This window comes from Crocuta crocuta, unplaced genomic scaffold, assembly GCF_008692635.1.
Source record: "Crocuta crocuta isolate KB4526 unplaced genomic scaffold, BGI_CrCroc_1.0 scaffold26, whole genome shotgun sequence".
In the NCBI taxonomy this organism is placed as follows: Eukaryota; Metazoa; Chordata; class Mammalia; order Carnivora; family Hyaenidae; genus Crocuta; species Crocuta crocuta.
The window spans coordinates 1,776,247-1,801,458 of record NW_027532249.1 but is presented as its reverse complement, the minus strand read 5'-3'; the positions used below and the strand labels follow the sequence as shown (position 1 = coordinate 1,801,458).

At 44.1% G+C, this 25,212-nt stretch overlaps 1 protein-coding gene across 1 annotated transcript in view; it reads left to right on the top strand.

The window, feature by feature from the left end:
- Nucleotides 1–1,060: 1,060 nt before the first annotated feature.
- Nucleotides 1,061–25,212, top strand: part of GNAL (G protein subunit alpha L) — a 105,298-nt gene continuing 81,146 nt past the window's right edge. The window contains exons 1-4 of the mRNA XM_077778087.1: nt 1,061–1,295; nt 1,576–1,648; nt 2,346–2,400; nt 2,511–2,630. Of these exons, the coding sequence (XP_077634213.1) occupies nt 1,154–1,295; nt 1,576–1,648; nt 2,346–2,400; nt 2,511–2,630 (390 nt within the window). The 5' untranslated portion in view covers nt 1,061–1,153. The remainder of the gene's footprint in view (nt 1,296–1,575; nt 1,649–2,345; nt 2,401–2,510; nt 2,631–25,212) is intronic.

Here is a 25,212-nt window from a genome sequence, read left to right as displayed (position 1 = left end):
CAGGTCATGTTTGCTCTCTGTAGAGAAGATCAGGCCTTGGTGAAAGTGAGAGAGATGTGAGCTGGGAAGGAAAAAACCAGAGAACTTGAAGACAGATGAACAAGGCCGTGGTAAAAGAATCTGTGCACACGGCCTCGGGCCCCCAGAGCCTGGGAACCACCACGGAGCCATAACAGCACCGCACAAGGACGTGATCTCGGACCTGGACCTCGGCTCAGTCGCCTCTTTTGCCATCCTTCCCGCAAATCCAAAAAGACGAGGGCAAGGCTGCCGACAGACCAGACCGTCTCCCGGAACTCGCACTCAGCACAGTGAATGAGCGCGCAGTCCTGTCTCTCTCCTTCATGGGTCCCACCGCCAAGCAGCCAAGTTCGAGGCCAGAGAGCCTCCTAGGGAAGTAGTAGAGCTGTTCGGAGAACTGCGAAGGAGAAACGGGGGCTGGAGATAAAGACAAGAGGCTAAGGGAGGCGGCGGCGTGGGTGCGCTGGAATAGTCTAGAAAATGAACGGAACAAAGGCGGTGTGACTGGTGAGCCTCTTGCAGATGCTCCTCCCTGATAGAATATGCATGATCCTGCGCGAGTCCTCGCCCGCCTGGGAGCAGGGAGGCGTCCGAGGCATCGGCGGGGAGCGCACGCCCAGACCCATTCTCCCGGGCTCGGAGTGCGAGAGAGCCACGCGGCCGCGGTGCGGACCCCGCGCGGGTGAGCGTCCCGCGGGCCGGGCTCGTGGAGGTCAGCGCCCGACCCCCTCCAGCGCGGTTAGCGCTAGCGCCCCTGCCGGACCCTCGCCAGCGGACCAGCTCCCCTTCCCTGCCGCGCGGAGGTGCGGGGGTCGCTCCGCACCGGGANTCACGGCCCCCGTCTCCCTTCATGCCCTGCCGTTTGTCCAGCCGAAAGTACTAAACCTTTATCTTTAAAAAGTATTTATTTGGCTCCGCGAGTCGTCCTCGCATCCTTTTTAGTTGGGAGTTTGCGTTGGGCAGAGGGAGGGAGAAGGAACGCTTGTTCTGATCGAAAAACACCGAGAAACCAGGGCATCTCTTTTAGCAGCAAGGAAGAGAAGCCGTCGCAGGATCAACACACATCTACAACTCTCTATTGCTTTTTGTGCAAATTCCTAACTCTGCCCGACGTCCATCCAAGGGGGCAGGCATGGGGTGTTTGGGCAACAGCAAGACCGCGGAAGACCAGGGCGTCGATGAAAAAGAACGACGCGAGGCCAACAAGAAGATCGAGAAACAGCTGCAGAAGGAGCGTCTAGCTTACAAAGCGACTCACCGCCTGCTGCTACTGGGTAAGGGCGGTGGGCGCGCGGGGGCCCCCGGCCCGAGCGGAGCGCACAGCCCAGAGCGCAGCGAGCGAGCGCGGGGGCCGGGCGGGCAGGGCCGGGAGGGGGCCGCGCGCACCGCCGGCGACCGAGCCACCGCCAGCCACCAGGACCCGCTCCTCCAGCCGCGAGCTGGCGAGTACCGGGAAATGTCGACGCCGGGTAGGGTAATTGCTGTCTGGGTTGGCAGGCGAGATGGCAACGGAATTGGGCTACAGATCACAGCAATCTTTGTATTTGTTTGCAGGGGCTGGTGAGTCTGGGAAAAGCACTATCGTCAAACAGATGAGGATCCTGCATGTCAATGGATTTAATCCTGAGTAAGGACTGATCAATTTCGCTTTTGCTTCCAGACTGCATGCGAACTTTTTCACTTCTCTCTAGCCTTCCCCAAAGTGCTTTTTCTTTAGTTAATTTGATCATTGAGTAGACTTGTGAGAGGGAGGGAAAATAGAAGCCTGTTGTTCAATTTGTAATATTTAGGCGAATCCTGTCGGTAGTGTCTAGATCAAAAAACAAAATAACTTGCTTACCAAAATATGACTTATTAGATATTCTTGAGGTATTGATCTGTATGATTGGTATTGCTCTGAGCACACTTAACCAATATGTCACTATATACTTTTCTCTGTATCCTTAGTCTGCCTATATTTCAATTCATAACTATCAACATGTGGGTAATTAAAATAAAATGTATTTACAGGTGTAGCTGTATAGTTATTATATGCAGCAGTATTCATAACCACTTCGCCGTGTGTGTAGCCTGTGTAGTTGTTTAAAACTATATATAGATTGTAATGTGTGCATTCAAGTTTGCTTTGAGTACAAATTAGGGGAAAAAAACACGTTTTCCTTAATCAGTTAAAAAAATTTGCAGCTGTTGTCTTGAGGGTTGACATTGACCCCTAGGAAAACCAGTCTAGCCCCATGCTTCAGCTGGAAGTTCCAAATCCCACTCAACTGATTCAAGTGAGTGCTAAAAATAACTAAATTAATAACAATTCTCTTTGAATATAGGGAAAAGAAACAGAAAATTCTGGACATCCGGAAAAATGTTAAAGATGCTATTGTGGTAAGGACTTTTTAAAAAAAAAAAAAAGTTTGTTTAGTATATTCTAGTTGTCATACATGAAGCCTGAATGTTATATTTATCCATATACTTTTTTCTTGATTCCATTTTAGACAATTGTTTCTGCTATGAGTACTATAATACCCCCAGTTCCACTGGCCAACCCAGAAAACCAGTTTCGATCAGACTATATCAAGAGTATAGCTCCAATCACCGACTTTGAATATTCCCAGGTAAGTAAATCCTTCTTGAACTATTTTAAATGGTTCAGGAGAGAACCACTTTTTAATGAGATTGCTTGAGAATCAATGCTAATATTATTTTATTCTTGAGTTCCTTCAAAATCTAGCTCCTTGCCTAGAGAAGTGCTTTCCTTCATATCAAAATATTAACATTTGTTAAAAATATTAAAGACAATAGGATTGTAGAAATGCTTTTATGAATGTATTTGTGAGGTCGGTAATCGGGAAAGTAGCATACCTTTAAGAGATATCGATAGTACTTTTTCCTATATGTTATTTCTAAATTAACAATCAAGCAGTTTCCCAGATAACAAAAGAATAGAATTTACATGAGCAAAGAGAAATACTTATGGTAAGTGATCGCTTCTGTGGGAATAGTAGAACAGAATTCAGTTCACTCTTGAGATGTACATCCTGTAGCTTAAACAAGAAGAGAATGCATGCTGTAAATAACATGGATCCCTTCTGAATGTTTACAGAACATCTATGATGGAAAAATGTAGTTTGCTTCACGTCAGCAGTATTTACGGGCACCTTCCTAACCACTTGGGTGGCAGTATTGTCCATGGGAAAGGGTGAAATGAATTGTCATTTTCTTTTCTTTGGTATATATATACATATCTTCAAACTATTGTTATGTGGTAATTGGATTAAGCACGTGTCAAAGGAAAATATATTTGGTAGATTTCTCAGTAAATCATTTTTCTTACACTTGTGCCAAAAGAACATATTTGTGCGTGTACCTGTGTGTGTGTGTGTGTGTGTGTGTGTGTGCATACCCAACAGTAATAGAAGTTCAGAGTTTTCATTGCCCGGCATAGGGCTCTAGAGACATTTTTCTTTCTCAGAATCCTCTCTTCGAAGGGAAGGTGATGCAGAAAGCAGTGTGTACAATAGACGGTGTGTAAAACGCTCTGACTGAAGTCTGGGCCGGTGTACACCTACCTGCTAGCCCCTACCCTGTCTCTTAAGCAGAAGCACCCTGTCCTATAGGCTTTGTAGCATGATGGTGGATAGGGATTACCCTTTTTTAACGCATTTATTTGCATTCTTTCATTTAATTTTTGCTTCTGATAAGCATTCCAGTGTAGCCAGTGAGAGCTCTAGAATTTCTAAAAGGGAGGGTTAGAGGTGGCAAACTGGCCAGAAAAGGGGTTGGGCACTGCAGGCACACTTTTTTACTAGATGGTCTTTTTTATTTTTTTTAAATTATTTTTAATGTTTATTTATTTTTGAGAGAGAGAGAGAGAAATGTAAGCAGGGAAGGGGCAGAGAGAGAGAAAGAGACACAGAATCTGAAGCAGGCTCCAGACTCTGAGCTGTCAGCACAGAGCCTGATGTGGGAGCTCGAACTCATGAACCGTGAGATCATGACCTGAGCCAAAGTCGGATGCTCAACCGACTGAGCCACCCAGGCACCCCCCGAACTGTGTCTTTAACTGGATGGCTTGGAGGGGTAAAGGAGATGACGAGGGAGGAGCATGGAGGGTAGGACTAAAGCAGTGCTTCAGTACTAGGGTGGCCCCTAGCACTCTGCAACATTGTATGTACCAAAGAGTTCCCCCCAAACTACAAGGTCCTAGCTCAAATCACAGATGGCATTTCCATGCAACTTCAGACTTACACATTCATATACATATACTTGAATTCTCAAGTCTGTCTGGTCATGTTAGCTTGAAAGTAATCATAAAACATCTCCTGTATTATTCTGATTTAGGGGGAAAAAAAGTGTCTTACCATATAATGAGGAATTAGAATTAAGGTGTGTTAGTCACATCTCTTCTTTCTTCACATGATAGACTCACACCTGATAAGGGATTTCATATTCATCGCCAAGTTCAGAACTCCTGTCAGTAACTCCTGGGGGGATTACTGAAGAATCCAAAGCACCTAGCTTGTTAAAGTGGTTTTGAGCTAGATTATGAATATTTTTTAAAATATTTTTATGTATTTCTAGGAGAGAGAGAGAGACAGCGTGAGCAGGGGAGGGTCAGAGAGAGAGGGAGATACAGACTCTGAAACAGGCTCCAGGCTCTGAGCTGGCAGTCAGCACAGAGCCCGACGCGGGGCTCGAACCCACGAACTGCGAGATCATGACCTAAGCGAAAGTCGGACGCTTAACCGACTAAGCCACCCAGGCGCTCCTAGATCATGAATATTTTTAATAAAAAGAGAAAATCAAAGAACCCATTGCCTTTGAACACTGTATTTTCACATAGGTGTGTTAAGGCTCCTTAAAAAAATAAAATGATGATCAGAAACTGTAATTCATTACAAATAAAATGAAAGAGAACTAAGACCCAGGAATTCTGGGTGGGGAATGCCATTATGCTCTTTCAGAGATAATACATTTTTTTTTAACTTTTGGTAGATTTTAAGCCTAATATTCTGTTGTCTTATGTGCCTGTGGTGTGTCAAATGTGCTTATGTTTCTAATAGAGTCTACATTTATATAAATAAGGAAATTAATATCTAAATACATAATGTCCCTTCTGAAAATGCTATTTTTATTTTAATGTGCACGCATATTTCAGTGACATGTATTCTATCATGCTCAGAAATAGTCATCACTTATGTTACTAGCTTGAATAGTTCTTGGATTCATATTTTGAAGATCCTCACTGAGAAAGATATTAAGACAGATCTCTTACTTACATACTCATAACACTTGGTACATTTGGAGAAAATTAACTTTTATTTAAAGAAAATGTATATTATTGTAAAAACCATAAAAGTAGAGCTAACTCAGGTACCTTAATAATAAATATAACACAAATTCACTAAACCTAGGACTTTTGGAGATTGAATCCTAGAGAAAGTCTTTCCGTGTCCCAATCCAATTCCTTAAAGGTCTTAGGTTCATTTTCTTGTAGATATCAAATAATTTTATCAGAAAAAGTTAATTTCAGAGGTCTTTAAGAAGGAAAAAAATCAGAATATAAATGTAAAATTACACGAGATTGCCCATTATCATGAAAAGTTGAACCTTATCTTGAGGTATCTTAAGGATTTTCTCTAAGAATATTACACTTAAGTTTACCTTTTGGCTTTTTTCTGTTTATATTGCCTTCCCTTTGGATTGCAGATGAATTACTTGAAACCTAAGTTTTAACAGAGAAAGCCACAGTGAATAGTGGATAGTATCTCTCCAGCTAACAGTTGCTGTGGGAGGGGTGGGGGATGAGAGAGAGTGTTCGGGGCCAGACCTCCCCAGTCTGTACTGACCTGGAGGGCCTTTGGAAAGCTCTGAGCAGTGGCGTTATAGGCCCTGGCTGGTTTTATCAGGACCACCCTGGCTGTAGGTAGAGAATGGAGCGTAGGAAGGCAAAATTGCAGAAGGGCAACTTGGGGAAGCCATCGTAGCAATCCAGATATGAGACAACGGAGCAGGTGGTGTGGGGTGGTATAAGTCATCGATAGGTGCCTCGTTAATTCTTTTCTTGTGCGTACATCCACAACTTGTCTTCCTGTGGACTGAGGTCCATCCGGAACCCCTTCGCTAGTTAGCACCATGCCTTTGCCTCCAGCTCATCTACACATGAGGCGATTGAAAATAGTTTCAGGTGATGATTGTGGCAGATTTCCCCCTCCACCTCCCCAAAAACTCTTAGCACAATACCAACCCAAAATCAATTAATTAAATTAAGTTATTAATTTGTGTGGTTCCTTTCTTAAAATGTGGGTATTTTATTAGCTCTTTTAAAACTGTGGTTGGCTAGGTTTTTTCTCAGGGGAAGCTGATAAATAAGGCTCAAGGAGAAAATGTGAAAGCAGTCTGATGTGTTGATCTGTCATAACCACCTGCTATTTCCTAAGTTGGCATTTTAGCAGAATCGCAGGTTAGTATAAACCCGGAGAGCAGGAACTATTCCATCCTCTCCTCCCAGGTAAAAATATACCAGGCATTTCGATGAGGAATAGGCTGGTTCCCTGCAGTGCCTAGGGGTAGGGCCCTGGGAGCTGCCCGCCTTGGGTCTTAGATCCACCCCTCTCTAAAGACGTGACCCCAAGCAAGTGGCCTGCCACTCAGTGAGAACAGCCCTGGGGGCCGGGTTTCCTGGAGCGGCTGCTAGAAGGGCTGAGAAGCGTCCAGTGCTGAGGCACCCTCAGCTACTCCTGACTGTGTGCTTGCCCTGTGTCCTCTGGAGAATGCGTGCAGAATTCTAGAACTCACATCACCCAGGTTAGTGGGCTAGTGTTCTTTTAACCAACCGAACTCTCTCCCCTCACCACCCAGAAAGTCTTTGAAGCCCACAATATGTGTCAGGTAGAAGTAAGTTTTCCATCTGGAGCCCAAGGTGCAGTACCCTCTCCCCCCGGGTCCCCAGTATTTGCCCCCAAAACCTCTTCAGGGCCTTCTGGGCCCCCCAGCACTGTCGGACATGACAGGCCAGTTGTGTTAGCTCCCAGGGAACAGGCGGCTTTCTCCGCTCTCGTCCTCTCCCCTAACAACTCACACCCCGCGGCTGGGTGCACGGAAAACAACTCTCGAGTGCCTGATAGGATATAACACAAGCCTCTGTCCACTTCACCAGGGAGCTGGGGATGTAACAAGTCAGAGGACTGGCCACCTCGGCCATCATGCTGCGTTACAGAAAGGAAGGTTCCCCTCTGCACAGTGCAACAGTGAACCCTCGCTTTTCCTCAAGTTGGCATTTAGACGCACATCCCAGGCATGCACCCTGTTCTTTGCCTTTTGAGGGAGTGAGGTTTACTATGTGTTGCAAAACAGGAAGGCAACATTAGGAAGGGTAAAAAGTGGGGACTACTAAAAAGTAGTATGTGTAGTCTGAAACTTAAAAATCTGTATATATGGCGTCCAAGAGAAAAATCACCTTGGATCATTTCAGATGTAAGTAACAAACGGGGATTACCTCACAGGGGCGTCTTGGGGCTGCACCCTTCCCAGATCTCGGCCGCCCCTGGTTTGGTCCTCAGCCACCCAGAGGGGGAGCTCACTGCCCTGAACAGGAGGCCAGGGGAGACCGGCACAGCTGTGTCTGCACTTACAAGGGCCAAGGCAGGGCCCAGAAAGAGCATCGTCTTGAGATAGGAAGTGGACAAGGTGCTCAAGAGACACCTGTGCTGAACCTCTGAGTCTGTGGACTGGACGATGTCCTGGTCATGAGGGAAAATACTGGAGGCAGACCACCTGGGCTCAGATTCTGACATCCCTGCCACTGCGTGACCTTGAGCAAATCACTTCAGTGCTATCTGCCTTTTCTCAACTGTGAAACGGAGGTGATCACAGTACCTACTTGGTGAGGTTGTTATGAGGACTGAAGCAGTGATCGGTGATGGCACACAGGAGGGGCGCCGTCAGAATTAGCACTGCTGCCATGTAAGAGAGAGAGCAGGAGTTCCAGTATTGATTTGGTGCCGGCGTGCCTGGCCAGCCCTCCTCACCGCAGCCCTGCCCTGGTGGCCTCCGATGAACACCCAGCTGCCTGAACACAGTCCACTCCTCTCTGGGTGCAGGGGCGAGACAACTGAACCCTCTCACGACTCCCTCACCAGCCAGCCCCACACTGGAGCCCAGTTTTGAGCCAGCACCTATAAACCGTGTCCTCTGTCCACGCCAAGTGCTGATATGCCCAACGCCTCACAGCATACCTGGGAGGAGGTGTCTCTAACTATCCCCAAAGAGCCATCAAGCCATCGACTGGCCCTGCCTGCTCAGGAACCCTGGCCTGTGTGTCTCCTTACAGCATAGATGCCCAGGGACGGGGGAGCTCTTCCAGGCACTCTCCCACCTGGCCTCTGTGGCCCACAACCCCCGCTTCTCAGCCCTGTTCCTCCTCCTCCATCTTACTTCCAGTCAGATTTTCTTGAAGGGACTTCCGGCTTCCTCCTTCACCACCATCTCTGCCCCTCTTTGTCCTCCCCTTCCGCTCAGTGCCTTGCCAAACAGCCAGCTCTCTGAGGCCACCTGGAACTGCCCTAGATTTGCCAGATCTCTGTCAGATTTTTCACCTTCCTCCCTGGGGCTACAGCGTCTAGTTTTGCCACAGGTTCCAGAAAGCTTCTGGCTAATTCTTGTAACCCCGTACTCACCCAACACACACTTTCTAATAATAGAAAGATGAGATGTATCTTGAAGCACCCCCTCTCTCCGCAAGGGGAGTTAATACAGAAATACATCGCGTTTCAAGAATAGGTGCCTCATCAGGAAAGTTTTCAGCATTTGACTTTTTCTAAGTAAATTATTTTAAATGTCCTAGGGTGTATTTCTCTAGTTTAGAAAAAATTCTAGAAAAACATTTTTTTTAATGATAACTGTTCTTTTTCTCATTTGTACACCTGGAGTTTTTTCCTTTTCTGAAGTTTGCTGGAAGTGGTGAGTGCTTGTGCCTCAGAGCAAGGCCGCCATATTGATATTACAGGGTGTTGTCGAAGTCGTATGTTTGGTGTGTGTTGAAAACAGACTATTGGTGAGGCCCTTAGAGACCATCTAGTCTGAAAGCTGCAGCTGAGGAAAGAGCAGGAAAAGAGGGAAAGAACTTGCCAGGGAGGCAGGAGGTTTGATGATTTCCAGCTGTGCATGGAGCACCCTGGTTGTTGGCAAAGATGGAGCATGGCTTCCCTTTCTCTCCAGTGAGAGGCTTTTTCAACAGAGTGGTCTGAACAGCAGCCTTCGGTGGGATAACACTGATGGTCGCCAAGGCTTTTTCTGCCAAAACTGAGTGTGAGAGCGCTACTGAGGGGGAAGGGTGGATGTGCAAGAGGTCACCTTAGCTCCTCTTGCTTCTTCGGTATTTAGTCAACAAACTTAAGTGTCTGTGGATACCAAGGTGAATGAGGAGCGCTACTTTTCCTCTAGATACTTTTATCGTCTGGAGGGAATACAGACTCCTGAACAAAGTGGATGGTGATGTATAATGCTACACTAGAGATGTTTATGGGGAGCTATTGGGAGTGTATGGAGGGCCCCACCTCACCAGCTTCATGTTGAGCTGAGGCCAGGGGATTTGGGCTTCCTCCTCAAGGTTGTGGAAAACCATTCAGTGAGTCTAGTCAGGGAATGACAAAATGTGAGTTGTCCTTGGAAAGACTACTCCTGAATTCATTAAGAGGCCACTCCTGCATGTCTGCCCTTAGCAAGGCACTCTGATGGTCCATCTGTCATTGGACAGAAGGCACACCCCCTTCAGAAACCTGCTTCCAAGTATCGCTTTGCTTGTGTCAAAATGCTCAGGAGGAATGGAACAACCCCCATACTTCATTCTGCACAGCTGGTATAAAATGAAAGGAATTGCTGGTTTTTTAATAAACTATTTTGGTTAGATCCATCAACTAGACTAGAGCTTCAAAGTGAGGATGCTTTTTAAAAATTCCATTTCTTTCTTTGAAACATGATCAGAAGGGGCTTCCTTTTTTTTTTTTTTTTAATGTTTTTATTTATTTATTTCTAGGAGAGAGAGAGAGAGACAGCGTGAGCAGGAGAGGGTCAGAGAGAGAGGGAGTCACAGACTCTGAAACAGGCTCCAGGCTCTGAGCTGGCAGTCAGCACAGAGCCCGACGTGGGGCTCGAACCCACAAACCGCGAGATCATGACCTAAGCGAAAGTCGGACTCTTAACTGACTAAGCCACCCAGGCGCCCCTCAGAAGGGGCATTCCTAACAAGTAACTTTTTATTCTGAAACAGTTTTAAACTTACCCGCAAAATGCAAAAGTGATACAAAAAATTCCCAGGCCCTCACCACACAGAATCACTGATAGCTAGTTGGCCATATATGCTTCCCCCATTCTGTCTACACAAACACACAGTTTTTTCATGAACCACTTGATAGTTGGTTGCAGGCACCGTGTTCCTTTACATCTGAATACTCTGGTGTGTATTCCTATGAACAAGGACAGGCGCTTTTATAAACACGGCACAGTTATCAAAATTAGGAGATTTAACATTGATATGATCTTGTTTTATTACCTACAAATCTTATTCAAATTTCACAAACTGTCCAAATAATAATATAGTGAGATTATAGCCATTGTCATCATCATCATCATCATCATCATCATCGTGATAACTCTGGTCAATAATCCAATCCAGGATCAAGCACTACATTTCATTTCCATTTTTCCTTTATTCTGTATCAGTTCCTCAGCCTTCCTTTCTGTCATGACATTGACCAGACATTAATTTTGTGGAGTGCCCTCACTGTGTCTCATCTGATGTTTCATGACTAGATGCAATTAAGGCTTTGGCAGCAAAAGCCCAGAAGTGACCTTGTATCCTTCCTAGTGCATCACAGACGTTAACGCTGAAGCCCTTAGTGAAGGTGAGGTCTGCTGCCCTTTTCCTCTTTGAAATTCCTACATCTGTTCTAGGAATGCTTTTTTTTTTTTTTTTTTTTTTTGGAGGCCATATAAATATCCTGTTCTTTTTTTAAAAAGCTTTTTTTTAATGTTTTCCTTATTTTTGAGAGAGAGAGAGAGACAGCATGAGCAGGGGAGGGTCAGAGAGAGAGAGGGAGTCACAGAATCCAAAGACAGGCTCCAGGCTCTGAGCTGGCTGGCAGCAGAGCCCATCGTGGGGCTTGAACCCACGAACCGTGAGATCATGATCTGAGCCGAAGTTGGACGCTTACCCCACTGAGCCACCCAGGCGCCCCTAAATATCCTGTTCTTATCAAAACATTCACACTCTGATTTCAGCAGATGAATAAATTTTATACATAAAAAATATTTAAGGGGGCAAGCTGTTACCAGGTTTTTTGATTATCTCTGCATCCAACAGTGAAAATCAAATGGAATATAGATCATGATGCTGCGCTTCACATAAGTAAAAGGTCATCATTCCAGGCTCTTAATAATAAAAGCGTGTGGCGTGACCTGTCGTCTACAACACACAAAGAAATCCGGGCTTGTGCCACAAGGGGACTCTCCCCTAGAGTGTTTTCGCTTATAGAAGGATACATTTTCAGGGTCGCAAAGTAAAGTAACATATTTTTTAAAATTCCTGATACTTTTTTAAGGGTCACAAAGTAAGGCACCATGTTTTTTTTAATTCCTTGAGTGAGATGTCATTGAAACTTCAAATCCTTTGGAACTGTGAGATTTTTGCTGTCAAGTCTCACCTCAAAGTTTGATACATTGGGAATTTGTCACTTGGCTTACCAAAGCGGAAGTTCACGTCAAAGGACACTTGTTCTTTTCAGGAGAATATGACATTAAAAATACCTTCGCATTAGAGCATATTGTCCTTATCATTGCTAGTTTTATGTAACCGTGAGAGAAAACATCTTGAACTTTATGGCTCTCACTCAGGAAATGGTACGAGAAGCAGACAAATAGGCTATACTTATGTCACATTAAGACTTGAATGAGTTGACATATGTAGTTTGTGAGAAAGGTACACTGAGGTTTTAAGAGGCAGAGCAGTGACTTTACTCCTGAAAAGATTCCTTTAAGACACTGACTTTTAAATTTTTTTTAGTTTTGCATGAGAACCTCATCCACAATGCGTGGGGTTTTTTCCTCACGTCTTAAAATAATCCTGTACATTTTCTATTCTGCCTTTCTTGTAGCATTGGATTAAATTAAATCCACTGTATGTATAACATTTTCACTACACAAAGCAGTTTCATTTTCTAAGTTGTATTTGTATTCTTTGAAATAGGAAATATTTGTATATGGCACCAAGTCCAAAAGATATAAAAGGGTGAAAAGTCTCTCTCTTACTCCAGCCCCCAGACACCCAATCTCACACCCAGAGACAGCTGGTATAAGCGTAAAATTGACTTAGGGCTCTCAGAGAGCAATCCTTTTAACACATTTTTATCTCACAGTGAGTACTCACTTATAAAATACAATGGCAGTTGATCTTTTAAGTATGGAGAAAATATCTAGCCTGAATTGCCAAGCAGACGTTTTTGAAATAAAATTTGACATTAAAGACTTAGCATTAAAGCATAAAGAAATGGTCTTGGTGTTTAGACAAAATGCCAGAGTACTTGCTTATGAAAATATAGAAAGATTTTATTAGGCATCCAATACAAATCCATGTTTTTGTCTTTCAGAGTAATGGTTTTCTTTTTTTACTTTTCTTATTTTTTTAAAAAAACAATTTATTGTCAAGTTACCTCACCTACAGTGTAGTCTTGGCTTCAGGAGTAGATTCCCGTGATTCATTACTTACATACAACACCCAGGGCTCATCCCAACAAGTGCCCTCCTCAGTGTCCATTACCCACCTCCCCCACCCCCATAACCCTCTGTTTGTTCTTTGTATTTAAGAGTCTCTTAGTGTTTGCCTCCCTCTCTGTTTGTAACATTTTTCCTTCCCTCCTCCTATGGTCTTCTGTTAAGTTTCTGACTTTCTCTGACTGACTGACTTCACTCAGCTTAATACTCTCCCAACAATGTGGATGGAAGTGGAGGGTGGATATCCCTGTTTTAAAGGGTGGAAGCCACAGCCTTCATCCCTCCGAAGGGAAGGTTACAGTATACAGTTAACCCAAGCAGAACACCCGGAGGGCATTTGACCTTAGGGCTCTAGGTGGCTAATAACTGGTCAGAGCATTTGGTAGCACTCTGGGGCTATTTCTCTGACCATTTATAGTCGGGCCACTGTCCTGTCTCAGAGGAGCCTCCCGTTCATTCTGTACCCATCCGATAGTATTCCTTCTTGGCTTTAGGGCATTCTGTCCCTCTCACACTTCCCAGTCCTTGAAACTTCTGCGTTAGGAAAGATCCCTGGTTTCTTCCCATGCTCCATGCGTACCTCCATCTGCACATTATATGTGGTCCCTCCTTCCCCACCAGTTCGTGATTTCCTGCATGCTAAACCTGCCTGCTATTTTTTAATTCCTCTACCTGAACAATCAAGATTCCCAAAACACAGCTTGTGTGCTATTTGTCTTTATTTAAATAATGATTTGCCAGAGGTTCCTTTTGAGTGCTTAGGAAGTATTCAGCTAATGCTGAGTGATTTAAGTAGCTAAAGAAAGGAGTTATTTGTCCCCTTTAAGTCCCTCTGATTAACAAGGCTTAAACTCACTTAGAAAGAGGATTATGAGTCATGTTTGCCTGTCCTTATTTAAGCTCACGTCATGGTCAGGTTGTGTTTTGCCAATAAACATGTATTTAGTGGGGGTAGGAACCATCGCCTCCTTGCTTGCCATGGCATTTGCCACAGAGTTCTGCTCCACAATGTGTGCTGAAGTCACCAAAATGTCATTGCCACGCGCTCAGCACTGTACTTAAGACTGTCAGTTACACAAAGTTACACAAACCTCAGGAAACCTACGACTTAGTGAAGAAACAAGATGTACGTACAGGAATCTGTAGTATGCGCTATAGAATTAATGAGCAATACCATGTCGTGTGATTTAATGCTACCTCATGCGGGATAGACTAGAGATTCTGCAGCCACTCAGAGAAGAAGATTCCTAAGGACAGACCACTGTGGTGGGGCTCCTTCTTGGGAGAGTAGGAGGGCGGCAAGAGCTAAGGACGGTGTTGGGAAGAACCAGCTGAAGTCAAAGTGGGTGTTGAAAGGAGATGGAGAGTTAGGGAGACGGGACTCAGGCTGCCAACCCAGCCGGGACACGTACGATTCGTCTTATTAAAAACAGACACACCGTGGATTTGGAACAAGGCTTCTGGGAGACAGAACAGAAGACCACAGACAGGAAGAGACATTGGCACTCCACGGAATCACACGTGCACTCACCTGGTCAGGAAGCGCACCCCCGTCACAAAATCAAATCAGGATCCATCTATCAGCATAGTTCCTGTGTTGTCTTTCAGGACTGTGGGAGCCATGAGCGTAGCTAAGGGGAGCGCACAGTCGGCCGACTCGGCTTCATGGTGTTCAGAAAAAGAAAGAGTGTCATCTTTTAGCTTCATTAGTGAAATCATAGTTGTGGCAGTCAATTTGTTACACACGCATATAATTACTTAGTGTTTAAAGAAGTGCTAGTAATAAAAACCTATGCTCAGGCTAATTACACTTTTTTTCGTTCTATAAAGCATGTAAAATGTAGGAAAAGAAAAGATAAACAGCCATTCGTTTCCATTTGAACTTGCCCATCCCGCATTGAGGTGAAATGAACCTTTCCAAAATCTTGTTTATCCTGTGTATTTATTAACATACACATCTAAAACACACACACACACACACACACACACACACTTACACAGGCTAAATCATGCCCAAAGTATTATGTAAGTTGTGAACATTGTTTTAAACATATAAGACTTATGGGGTGCCTGGATGGCGCAGTCAGCTAAGCATCCAACTCTTGATTTTGGCTCAGGTTATTATCCCAGGGTCATGGGATCGAACCCCACGTCACGCTCCATGCTGAACATGGAACCTGCTTAAGAATATCTCTCTCCCTCTGCTCCTCTCCCTCACTGGTGCACACATTCTCTCTCGAATAGAATAGAATAGAATAGAATAGAATAGAATAGAATAGAATAGAATAGAATAGAATAGAATAGAATAGAATAGAATAATAAAATAAAATAGTACACTTAGTTCAATGATAGTTCTTCAAAAATATCTGAATAGAATGAAAGATGTTATCACAGCAAAAACTCCTTTTACAGTCATCTCTGGAAAAGGAAAACAGGCATTGTCTCCTTATTTTTCCCCCTACCACTACCATCAGTCAGATAGGAGAGTGATGTTTGGTTTCAAAAATGAGTTTTACCACCCGTGGTTCTTGATTGGGTTCTAGAACCATCTACACAGTCTTAATCAAATGAGTATTTGTAGAAAACCAAGGATTGTGACTTGAGTTTTCATTTTAATCAAAAATCCTGTTAGCGGTTTTATGAAATTATTACCAGGTTTCATTTATTTTTATCCACAGCAGCATATTCATTACCCTAAAGAATACCTTTAACAAGAATACAACTGATTTGAGAAATTATTGGGAGAACCCTAATGCCTCTTTCTCAAGTTTCCTCTCCTTACCTAAGCTCCTAAATTTTTACATTATCTAAAAGCTCTATTGCTTTGCATTTTAAATGACATATCATAGCCAAGTACTCCTTTTTAATTTCTTTAGGTTTTTAAAAATTATTCTTAAAACATTGTATTTTTATTTGTTTTGGGTAAACTGTGTAATCACCTACCCAAGAAACTACCAAGGACACCAACTGGCATCTTTATATACTTGAAAGAATTAAGCTGATAAAGATTATCATCATTTCTTAATTTTACTTTAAAAAGTTATCTTTAATAAGTAGTACATCATATCATCGCGTGAATTTCTCTCATTTACTAGAAGATCATTATCTTTCAGATTAACCATTATCAGTTTTATCTGAATAAGCATTCAATACAGTTTTTCAAGAATGGTTACCTGGTATGTCCGGAACCTGGTATGTCTGGGAAAACACTGGAAATACCAAGGTGAAGCTTTGTGTGTCCAGAAAGAGTTTAAATAAATAAGTAGGCCAATTGAGGTACGTTGTCCGTGCAGAGGAGGGTGGGATTGGCCTGTGAGGGGGCAGTTGGTGGCCCTGTCCCAGGGAAGGTGAGACCTGGACCAGACTAGAGAATGAATGAGTTTGGCAGGTAGACCGGGGATGGAGGGCAGTGGAGCCAGAGCAGCACCATGTATTAACTGTGAAACATCCACAGAGTCCTACTCACAAAGGGCATCCAGAAAGAGAGTCTAGCCCTGCAGAAATATCTTGGTGAGACCTTCTTAAAGTCATGGCTCTCTTGGAGTTGAGTTTTAGGTAATTCAACTGGAGACTTTTATACCTACTCCAGTGTAAAATTTTATAGTATAAATGTTATGGTAGAAATAAATAAAAATAGCTGTACAGATCATAGAAAAGAATTACAAGAAATTTAGGAAATGATGAGCTTCATTGAAAAGATTGCTTTAAATGGTCCAAGTTGATTTCATTGAGGATAAAGTTGAAACTACTTTGTATTTAAAGCAAATTATTGTTCATGAGACCAAGAAATTTGGGAGATTAACTCTTTCCAGGGTGTCTGTTTCAAGTACTTTCTCTGTACTTGGGACTACTCTTGTTCCAGTAGATCATGGGTCATACACAGTTGACTTCTTCACGTTGTTTTGACCACACCTCCTTTTCTCCACTCTTTTTTTTTAATATTTATTTTTGAGAGAGAGAGAGATACAGAGCATGAGTGGGGGAGGGACAGAGAGGGAGGGAGACACAGAATCCAAAGCAGGCTTCAGGCTCTGAGCTGTCAGCACAGGGCCCGACACAAGGCTCAAACCCGTGAACCGTGAGATAATTACCTGAGCTAAAGTTGGATGCTTAACCAACTGAGCCACCCAGGCACCCCATCCTTCTGTCCGCTCTTATCTTGACTTCTCCTTGATTCTTAGCATTTCAGCTGGAAGTGGACCTAAGTGTGTCCTGTCTAGCCTTAAGTGTGGACTTACTTTATAGATGAGCAAGGTGTGACAGCAGAATCTTAAGAGATTTGTCTAGGGTCCTCCAGATGTGTTGACCTGAAGGTCAGGCCAAGACTAGAACATAAAGTCTCTTAATTTCCTCATTCGCTTCCGCTTCTCATCTCATTGTCTTCATTATGTATGGTCCAGATCTGCATTTATATAGAAGACTTGTATTGCCTATTAGATTGAATAATAAGAACTTGCCAGTGAGACTACATCAAACTAAAAGGTTTTTACACGGCAAAGGAAACCATCAACAAAACAATATTTCAACAAAATGAAAAGGCCACTAACTGAATGGAAGAAGAGATTTGCAACTGATGTACCCGATTAGGGGCTAATATCCAAAATATATAAAGAGTTCACACAACTCAACACACACACACACACAAATTTAACTACAAAGTGGAAAGAGGATTTGAATAGACATGTCTCCAGAGACATCCAGATGGCCAGAAGACACGTGAAAAGATGCACACCACCCTTCATCATCGGGGGAATGGAAATCAAAACCACAAGGACATATCACCCCATACCTGTCTGAATGGCTATTACCAAGAAGACAAGAACTAACAAATGTTGGTGAGGATGTGAAGGAAAGGGAGCCCTCATGCACTGTTGGCGGGAATGCCAACTGGTACAGCCACTGTGGAAAGCAGTATGGAGGGTCCTCAAAAAGTTAAAAGTAGAACTACCCCGTGATCTCGCAGTTCCACTTCTGGGTGGTTTTCTGAAGAAAACAAGAACACTAAATCAAAAAGAAACATGCTCCACTGTGTTTATTGCAGAATTATTTACAATAGCCAAGGTATGGGAGCAACTTAAGTGTCCTTGAATAGATGAATTGATATACGATGGAATATTACTCAGCCATGAAAAGAATGAGGTCTTGCTATTTGTGACGACATGGATGGATCTAGAGGACATTATGCTAATTGAAGTAAGTCAGAGAAAGACAAATAACATATAACTTCACTTACGTGTGGAATCTAAACAACAAAGCAAATGAACAACAAAATAGAAACCGACTTATAGATGCAAAGAACAATCTGATGGTTGGCAGAGTAGAAAGGAGGGAGGTGGGGGAATGGGTGAGATAGGGGAAGGGGGTCAGAAGGTACAAACGTCCAGTTATAAAATAAGACAGATTATAAGAAGAGGAATTGCCAGTATGTAGCCATTGTAACTCCTACAATATGGAGTTTCATGTGGTTTAACCTTACGGATTGGGTGCCACTGACCAGCCTTCGGTCCCTTATGTGCCCAGGTCCTCAGTGAGGGGCACCATCAGTGGCCAGGCTGCAGCAGGGCAAACCTCTTTCCTAAGCCTTCCAAGGAGCCACCTTCTGTGGGAGCCTCCCCGCCTGTGAGGTGAGAGGTGGCAAATCCTCCTGTCCCCCGACCCCCTCGGTGTCCCTGTTTCCCACGCCCTGATGCATTTAGTCAGTGCTGCCTCCGTGCTTGTTTGGTCGATGGTAGACATTCTCAGTGGCTAAGGATATGATGTGTGTGCTTGTTTACAGTTGTAACAATGAGAACTTCAGGCAGTCAGTTTAAGGGACTTTGTGTGAAGTCACCCTGAAAGGGTCTCAGTACATGTTGGGGGTGAGAGATAAGCAGGATGGTGCGCTCTGTGAACTGGTTCAGAGCTTACTCNCCTCCCCTGCTCACGCTGTCTCTCTCTCTCTCCTAGAAATAAATAAAAAATATAAAAAGGAAAAATAAAAAAATATATTAAAAAAAAAGAAAGGAAGCAAAATTGCACCAGAAATCTAATAATAATAACTCTACATATATAGTTATATTAAAACTGAGCGTCTGGGTGGCTCAGTCAGTTAAGCGACTTGGGCTCAGCTTATGATCTCCTGGCTCATAAGTTCGAGCCCCATGTCAAGCTCTGCTTTGACAGCTCAGAGCCTAGAGCCTGCTTCAGATTCTGTGTCTTCCTCTCTTTCTGCCCCTCCCCTGCTCATTCGTGCGCGTGTGTGCTCTCTCTTCCTCTCTCTCTCTCTCTCTCAAAAAATAAATAAACAAAAAACACAATTGTATCTAAGTGATTTTGGTGGCTAGAAGAAAGATTCCTTAAACATTATGAAGATTCTAGTCTTATCTCTGCCATCTACTATAGGATGAGTTAAATGACATCTCTGTGCTCGGTTTTCTCATCTGTAAAATGGGGATAACAATAATAATAATGCCTACCTTGTGATGGAAATTAAATATACTAATGCATCTCAGTGCTTGCCGCTGTGCCTGGCACCCTACAAGCTTCCAACAGATGTTAGCTATTATTTGATCGCCTTTCTGGTGACATTTATTAGGTGTTACTGAGTGCCAAAGCTTTGAAAACTTCACTTAGAGATTTTGCTGTCAGATACACATATACCAGAAATATGTACTATTGCTCACGGGGGAGGTGGGGAGACACTCCCCTCAGTCTCCCCAGAGAGACAGTGAAGTACTTGGGATCCTTGCTGAATTCCTGAGACCAGCAGGGCCCTTGAGGGCAGGGACCCAGGAGCTGTCACTGGCATGGGACAGCGCCCATGCCTCCCCATTGTCAGATGCGTGCACTGGGCCCAGGCTACCCGGCACTTCTGGGAGGGGCCCCAGAGCCGGCATGGTTCCCAATAAAGGGTCAGGCTGAGGTATTTGCAGAGGATTCTGTCTCTCTTCTGTACCTTTTCAAGGCTTGGGGTTGCATGGGAACAGCTAAAAATACTATATTCTGCAGAAAATGTTTTCATCTGGAGTAAATTATATAGTTTAGATAAAAAATATAAGGAAAACCAAATTGGAATCTTAAAATGCATGAGACCCTATCAAAAAAATTGTTCTACCTCTCGCTTTTCATCTTTGTGTGTGTGTGTGTGTGTGTGTGTGTGTGTGTGATGTTGGTAAATTGAGTTGGTAACAATGAAAACAAGGAGTAACACTCACGTAGCTCCTCACATCAGGTGCTGCCTTAGGTGGTGCGCCCACAGCAACGCTCCGGGGTGGGCGCTGCCATCCTCACTTCACACATGAGGACACACAAGCACAGAGCAGCAGGTGACGTGCCCAGGGTCGCAGAGCTGATGGGCACGTGGGTCAGGTCAGGAACCCAGGGGGTCTGACTCTGTCACCTTCCTGGGCTCAGGGACCACTGGTCTGTGTCACAGGCTGAGTCAGCCTGGTTTCAGCAACAGGGTGTGACCTGGGCAGGGTGTCCCTCATTTTGATCTTTGTTTTCAGAGTTGAGGTCACTGAAAACTACTGACTCGTTGCTATGTCTCAGATAAGAAATAATCAGTATACGAGCGGGGTCCTATATCTGACTACCTGATTGTCTGGGGGATGAGCAAGGTTCCCCCAGCCACGGCCACCCTTCGGTTCCTCATCTGAGAGATGACAGCTCTTCCCACAGCACAGGCCTGGCCACTGCCTCTCGGGAAAGCCCATTGTGTAGGTAGGCAGTGAGTCCTGCTGAATCTGCCCTTGACTGTGGCTTCTTTCTGATACTTGATCACTAAAGATGAACCTTCTGCTCTGTGTCATTTCCCCTCTGAGGGAGGCGTGAATAGCCAACTGCTGACACTCACTGTGGGTGACGGTGAAGAGGGTTTGCTCCCAGTCCCCGTGGCTTATCCATCTTCATGTGAACTGTCATTTGTGAAAGTATCTTCAAGCCATTGGTTTGGGTATCACTGAATACTTAGCTATGCAGCACACACTATTCTGAGTTTTCACATGGATTATCTCATCACACACACACACACACACACATGAAGTAGCCACCATTACAAACCCCATGAAGTGGATGAGGGGGTTCAGGGAATAACTGGCCCCACATCACGTAGCTGGTGGTCGGAGAACTGGTACTTGCCTCTAAAGCCTGCACTCTAAGCCGTAATGTCTAAGGGTCTACCTACAGCTAAAACCCTGAGCCTGTATCAGATTGGAAATTAAGAAAGAGCAGATGAATTACTGTGAGCAAGGGGCACCCGGGTGGCTCAGTCGGTTGAGCGTCTGACTTTGGCTCAGGTCATGATCTCACGGTTCATGAGTTGGACCCCCACATTGGGCTCACCCACTGTCAGCTCAGAGCCCACTTCGGATACTCTGTCTCTGCCTCTCCCTTCTAACTCCCTCTCTCTCTCTCAAAAATAAATAAACCTTAAAAAAAATTCTACAGGGCCATGTGAGTGGCTTAGTCAGTTGAGTGTCCGACTTCAGCTCAGGTCATGATCTTGTGGTTCGTGAGTTCCAGCCCCACGTCGGGCTCTGTGTAGACAGCTCAGAGCCTGGAGCCTGCTTCGGATTCTTCGTCTGCCCCTCTCCTGCTCACACTCTGTCTCTCTCTCAAAACAAATAAACAAAAAAATACTCTTACAAAAAAGCCCTTTTACTTTTTCTCATTGTTCAGAATCAGAAGGCCAAATGCATTTTTATTTGCTCTTCTTTTCCCTTGATTCTCTTATAAAAACTCAGTTTATGATGTGCATGTGTAAGTTCAGAGAATGCTGGAGAGTCAGAGATGAAGAACAGGAATCCCAGGGAGGAGGTAGGATTTCCCCAAGTTCATGGCACGACTAACAGTAACAGCCCTTTCTTCTGGGATCAGTGTTCTTACTAGTCGTGTGTCAGATGACACAGAATTGGTGAGAATTTCTCACTTTAAAGTACAATGAACCATACAGCCTAAAATCACACCCAATTCCCTATTATTCCAGCTGACCTACTTCAGGAGCTCTGTTCATACAGCACTTTCTGTGTCTGTGAAGGCCTGGGCAACAGGTATTCAGACTCCTACTGTTCCGTTTCATACATCCATGTATTCAGAATACAGCAAATTGCCATGAGAACTTTAAGAAAAGCATATAAACAAAGAGATCTATGAATCTAAGCAATGTGTTCCTTTGAACGTGCAGTTGGAATGGGGAGGGTATGCTCGCAAAAAGCATCTTCAAATTCTAGTAAGAATGACGAGACAATAGAATAAAATATCGCTCTGCCTGCGATATAATTAGCATCTGGAAATGTTTGTCCCCGCATCCCTTTCTTCAAACTATTCTTTGTAAGTTGCTGATTCAGAACCCAGTAGGTAAGCCAGATGGGCCCATTCCCCTTCACATTGGGAAGGTTGCTATGGCATTGAGCCTTCCCGGAAGAACACTCTTCTGTGCTCACACAGCTCCCACTACTCGCTGGGGGCTTCAGACACACATGCCCACTTAATCCTCACAACAACCCAGCAGGGGGGACTCTTGGTGTCCCGTCTTCTAGACCAGGAGACTGTGGTGCAGAGAGGAAGGCCGCACCGCTCGTCAGTGGTGGGGTCAGGTCCAGAACCTGGCTTCGGAGTCCACACTCTGCATATCCTCACACTGCTGTCTGGGCCCCAGAGTCTACACCTGCCTCCCAGCTCATCTGGTACCTAAGATTCCCATTTACTGGCTCTCTCCCCACAGATGCCTGTGTTTCCTCTGAACACATGCTATTTGGGAAGGGACTCCCACCACCACCCATGACATATGTACAGTGACTGGTGACTGTTGAGGCAGGGAGAGGAGCACCTGCCTTTGGCATTGAAAAGTTTTCCTTTTGACCCATCCTTGGAACAGATGAACATAGTTCAGTATCAAAGAAGAGTTGAATTCCTGGGAATGTCTGAACCCTGACCCATCTGTGGTTCTGTAGTCAAGGTTACTTTTGTGTCCAAATTAAGTCCCATTTATTTGCCCAATTATTTTAGCTTATTTTCAGTTATTTCTTTTTTTATTTAAAAAATTTTTTTAACATTTATTAAGAANGCAGAGAGAGAAAGAGAGAGAGAGAGACAGATCTGAAGCAGGCTCCAGGCTCTGAGCTCTCAGCACAGAGCCCAACGCAGGGCTTGAACCCACAAACCGCGATATCATGACCTGAGCTGAAGTCGGACGTTTAACCGACTGAGCCACCCAGGCGCCCCTATTTTCAGTTATTTCTTCAAAATTGCTGCTAACTGTAGACCGAGGGAGCATCGCCTAGATCGTTATGCAAGTCTTCAGAGCCTGGAGTCACATCTGCACAGGCACAATGATGTGACAGAGAAGCTCTGTAGGAGGGGACTTGGCTTCTCCTCCTGTCAGTGAGTACAAGCAAAACCTCACTCAATATCTGGGGATTGTGTTGCATTATCTGTAAAAATGGACACTAAGCAAGATGATCCTTGAAAGACCAGTAGAATTAGGACAAAGATACTATTTAACCAATGCATAGGAACACGGGTGAAAATTCATAGAGAAAGTTAAAATCCCTTTCCTCAAGAACCTATTTTTATCAGTTCCCATAATAGATCAGAAGGTAAACATTGACTATTGACTATGGAAAGAACTAGAAACAGCGTGTAGATGTCACAGAGGGGCCCTCTCTTCCTAGCCCGGTCACCATGGCATTGGTGGCGCGCAGACAAACACATTATAGGTTGGAGAATGAAGTCTCATGCCGTTGCTGAATGTATGGCAAGAGATGCTGGAAGCAGCTTTCTTGGTTACCAGTTCTGTACCTTTCTAGTAGTTTGCCGTTACATGCTAAGTTTACATTATTAGGTCTCTTCAAGTTTCAAGTATGTGGCATCCTTTTTATGACTCATTAAAGCCCTTCCCAGATAGACAGGTTGATTGGTGGACGTTGGCTGGAATAAGTCCTCTGAGGAAGTGCCACTCTTACACACAGTGACCTGCTGACAGGAGTTTGTGTGGCAGGGGCTCTACTTCCTGGAACAGCCTGAAAGGGGGAAATGACCTGAAATCACAGAGCATTCTTTCAGTTCACTGTGACCTACCTCCAGCTATTCTGTAAATATCACTAAGGTTTTTTATAGGAGCAAAAATGCAAGTAGATGAAAAAGGGAGTGTGGGAATGACTGGAAAATTCACTCATTCAAGTAAAATTTCTGGAACACTCCTTAGGGAATCTAGGATGGCCTGGAAACTGGATTGTCACAGTCCCTGCCCTGAAGGACAGTTCATTGACCAAACTTTTGCTGAAAGTCAGCCATTTTCACTTGAATACTCTTGCTGTTTTATTCATTTCCCTGCATCCTACTGGAAAAATTGAATTGTGCAGTCAGGAACAGAAGTCAAGGGGCAAAGTATCAACCAGAGATTCTTTTTCTACTCACTGAGAGGACTCTTCAGCTTACTGCATCCGTTGAGAAAGGTCTTCCATAAATTGTGGGGCGCCTGGGTGGCTCAGTCGGTTAAGCATCCAACTTCCACTCGGGTCATGATCTCACGGTTCGTGGGTTCGAGCTCAGAGCCTGGAGCCTGTTTCAGATTCTGTGTCTCCCTCTCTCTCTGACCCTCCCCTGCTCATTCTGTCTCTCTCTCTCTCAGAAATAAATAAAACATTAAAAAATAAATAAATATGTTGTTGCTGGAATCCATACACCATTAGAACATGGAGCATTGGCTCACTTGGTGCCTTTTTACAGAGTTCCGTTGTGTAGTCTTTTTTTTTCTTAGGATCTTGGGTGGTTTGTGTTACATTTTTTGGTTGTACTATAAAAATATCTCTGTGGTAAGTTTCTAGTTTAAAATTTTTTAACTTCTTTTCATGTGCTGTTACCTTAAATTATTCTATAGGGACTCGAAGCCAGTCCCTGAGGTTGAGGGATTTTTGCTTCATCACATTCCGGCTCTCTTATATAGCAGTTTAGCCTTGCGTACTGTATTTATATACATGTATCCTAATACATAGGCCTTCTTTCAGAGTGCGTATCTAGGGGCGCCTGGGTGGTTCAGTCAGTTAAGCATCCAACTTTGGCTCAGGTCATGATCTCACGGTTCATGGGTTCAAGCCCCATGTCGGGCTCTTTGCTGACAGCCAGATCAGAGCCTGGAGCCTGCTTCAGATTCTGTATCTCCCTCTCTCTCTCTGACCCTCCCCTGCTCACAACATCTCTCTCTCTCTCTCTCAGAAAAAAATAAAACATTAAAAAAAATTTTTTAAAAAAGAACAGAGTACATATCTAAAATTTCTTATTAGGCCCCTTCTACCTAGAAAAGGATAAGTTTTGTCAAGTTTAAGATGTGCTAAGTCTGGATCTTTAAATATTTCAAGGTCTTCAAAAAAAATAAATACTTATGGTTATGTTGCAGGAAACTCCTTTGCTCCTTTTTTTTTAGTTTTTTTTTTTTTTTTTTTGTCTGGT